The 1,904-nt window shown below is 41.6% G+C and overlaps 1 protein-coding gene across 1 annotated transcript in view; it reads right to left on the reverse strand.

The window, feature by feature from the left end:
* Positions 1-205: 205 nt before the first annotated feature.
* Positions 206-1,904, reverse strand: part of LOTGIDRAFT_125269 (hypothetical protein) — a gene marked incomplete at both ends in the record, with an annotated part of 3,754 nt that continues 2,055 nt past the window's right edge. Inside the window, 3 exons of the mRNA XM_009061648.1 lie at positions 206-428; positions 779-929; positions 1,233-1,405. Of these exons, the coding sequence (XP_009059896.1) occupies positions 206-428; positions 779-929; positions 1,233-1,405 (547 nt within the window). The remainder of the gene's footprint in view (positions 429-778; positions 930-1,232; positions 1,406-1,904) is intronic.

The raw sequence follows: 1,904 nt of genomic DNA on the forward strand, positions 1-1,904 counted from the left end.
CTGAACGTGTACAGCCTGCCGAACACCGAACGACAATACGCTTTTTTCAGAGACATCACTAAATGTGATTTGAGAGATTGGTTGAAATATTAAGCTCTTTTAAAACTTCGACTCGAGTTACATTCGTGTGTGTTATTTCCACTATAAATAGTTTCATATGTGTCGTCTCCTTCAACCAGCAAACAGCACAACGACCAAAATTGGATCAAACAGTAAAGCTATCACAGACAAAGTAACGATTTAAAGACTTACGGCGACAAACAACAGAAGCGTCATAATAATGTTCACAAGGAGACTGTGACGAACCCCATCCATCAAGTTCACAGTCCTCAATCCTCGCCTCTGTACCCCTGCAATCCACCCTGTTCAACCACACTTGACCAGTTCCTTCACCAAAATGAGAAAAACCTCTTTTTTGAGCTCCCTTTCTAGAATAGACAAAACAAATATCGCCCATTGATTTTTACAGAGGGGGGCGAGGTGCAGAAAAGAAGCTGACCCTCTTTCTAACCCACTTTCAATATCTTTATCATTTTTCATAGTGAAGGAGTTGCCCGTGGATCCCCTCGGAAAAGTTTGTGGCCCCAGTTCGGCCCTCTCATCTAATGGTTCATAGAAACGCCACTATTTATCAAAGAATGGAAAACTGAATTTGAGCTTTCTCAGCTGGTGAAACAGTCCAGCTGTCTCTTGGTATAACTGCCATACACTACCCCACCCCCTCCCCCTCTTCATATGTCAAATGGAATTTGGATTTGGTTACTTCAGGTAAACTTACGGATCAAAACCAAGTTGTCTACAAACTACAGCGGCATTCCATTTGTCCCAATTGCTGCCACAGACTGTACCCCAGACGCCATTATATTTCACTTCTACCCGACCTTCATTGGACTGGAAACCACCAACAAGTCGTACTGTAGGGGGTTTGGCTGGAATACGTTTTTTAATGGCATTTCATGTTGGATTGAGGCACTCACAAGGACAATAAATAAAATGAAAAGTTTGAGAAAGGAAATTTGTCGAAACTTAAAGGTCGGAGAAGGGGTGGGAAGGTTTCCTGATTTAAGAGTAAGTTTTTCGGAACCCATACAAACGGGAAAATTAGAACGCCAAGGACCCACCATCATACTATGTAACTCTCTGTTAATTTAAACTGTTTCATCTACACTGTTATCTTCATAGCCAAACGTTATATGTAACATAAAATGAATGTTCATTCTCTTAAAACTTACGTGCACATCTAACAGCTGCGTAGTTTGAAGTCGGACAGGTTTCTGTAGATGCCAGTAGCCCGAGATTACATCTTTGTAGTATGGGTTCCGATCCCGTACATTTCACATCCTTAATCCGCACTTCTTCCTGGGTTTCATCAAAACTTAGACTTGGTATCACAATACTTCCCGTTCTATAACACAATCGAAACGTTAGTGATAGATGGAATTTTTACGGGTTGAGCCCCCCCCCCCCCCCCCCCACCCAGTCACTTTCAAATTGTACTTTTTGTAATCCCACGTGACAACTATGCAACCCCTAATATGACCTCTCACTTGGTGATTCATAAAGATGCCACTGTGATAAAGAACTCTTACAACTGACGATGTGATTGCAAAAAAAAAACAGTCAGCTCCCACCAGATCAAGACGTCCAAGTGCCAAAGCAAATCTTCAATCCGTATCTGCCAAGATTTTGAAGAAACATTCTACCGTGAAGGCTCTCTTATATTTACGGAAACATCAGAGATTGTTGAATGAAGTTTGACCTAACCTATTGTATCCAAGATGGTGGCAAACAATTTCAGCTTCCGTCTGACCAAAAGAACCAGCACAGATTTCCGACCAAGTATTATTGTACCAGATTTCTACCAAACCTTCATTAGTCTTTTCACCACCGACTATCTCATACAG

The sequence above is a fragment of the Lottia gigantea genome (genome assembly GCF_000327385.1).
Source record: "Lottia gigantea unplaced genomic scaffold LOTGIsca_49, whole genome shotgun sequence".
Lineage (NCBI taxonomy): Eukaryota > Metazoa > Mollusca > Gastropoda > Lottiidae > Lottia > Lottia gigantea.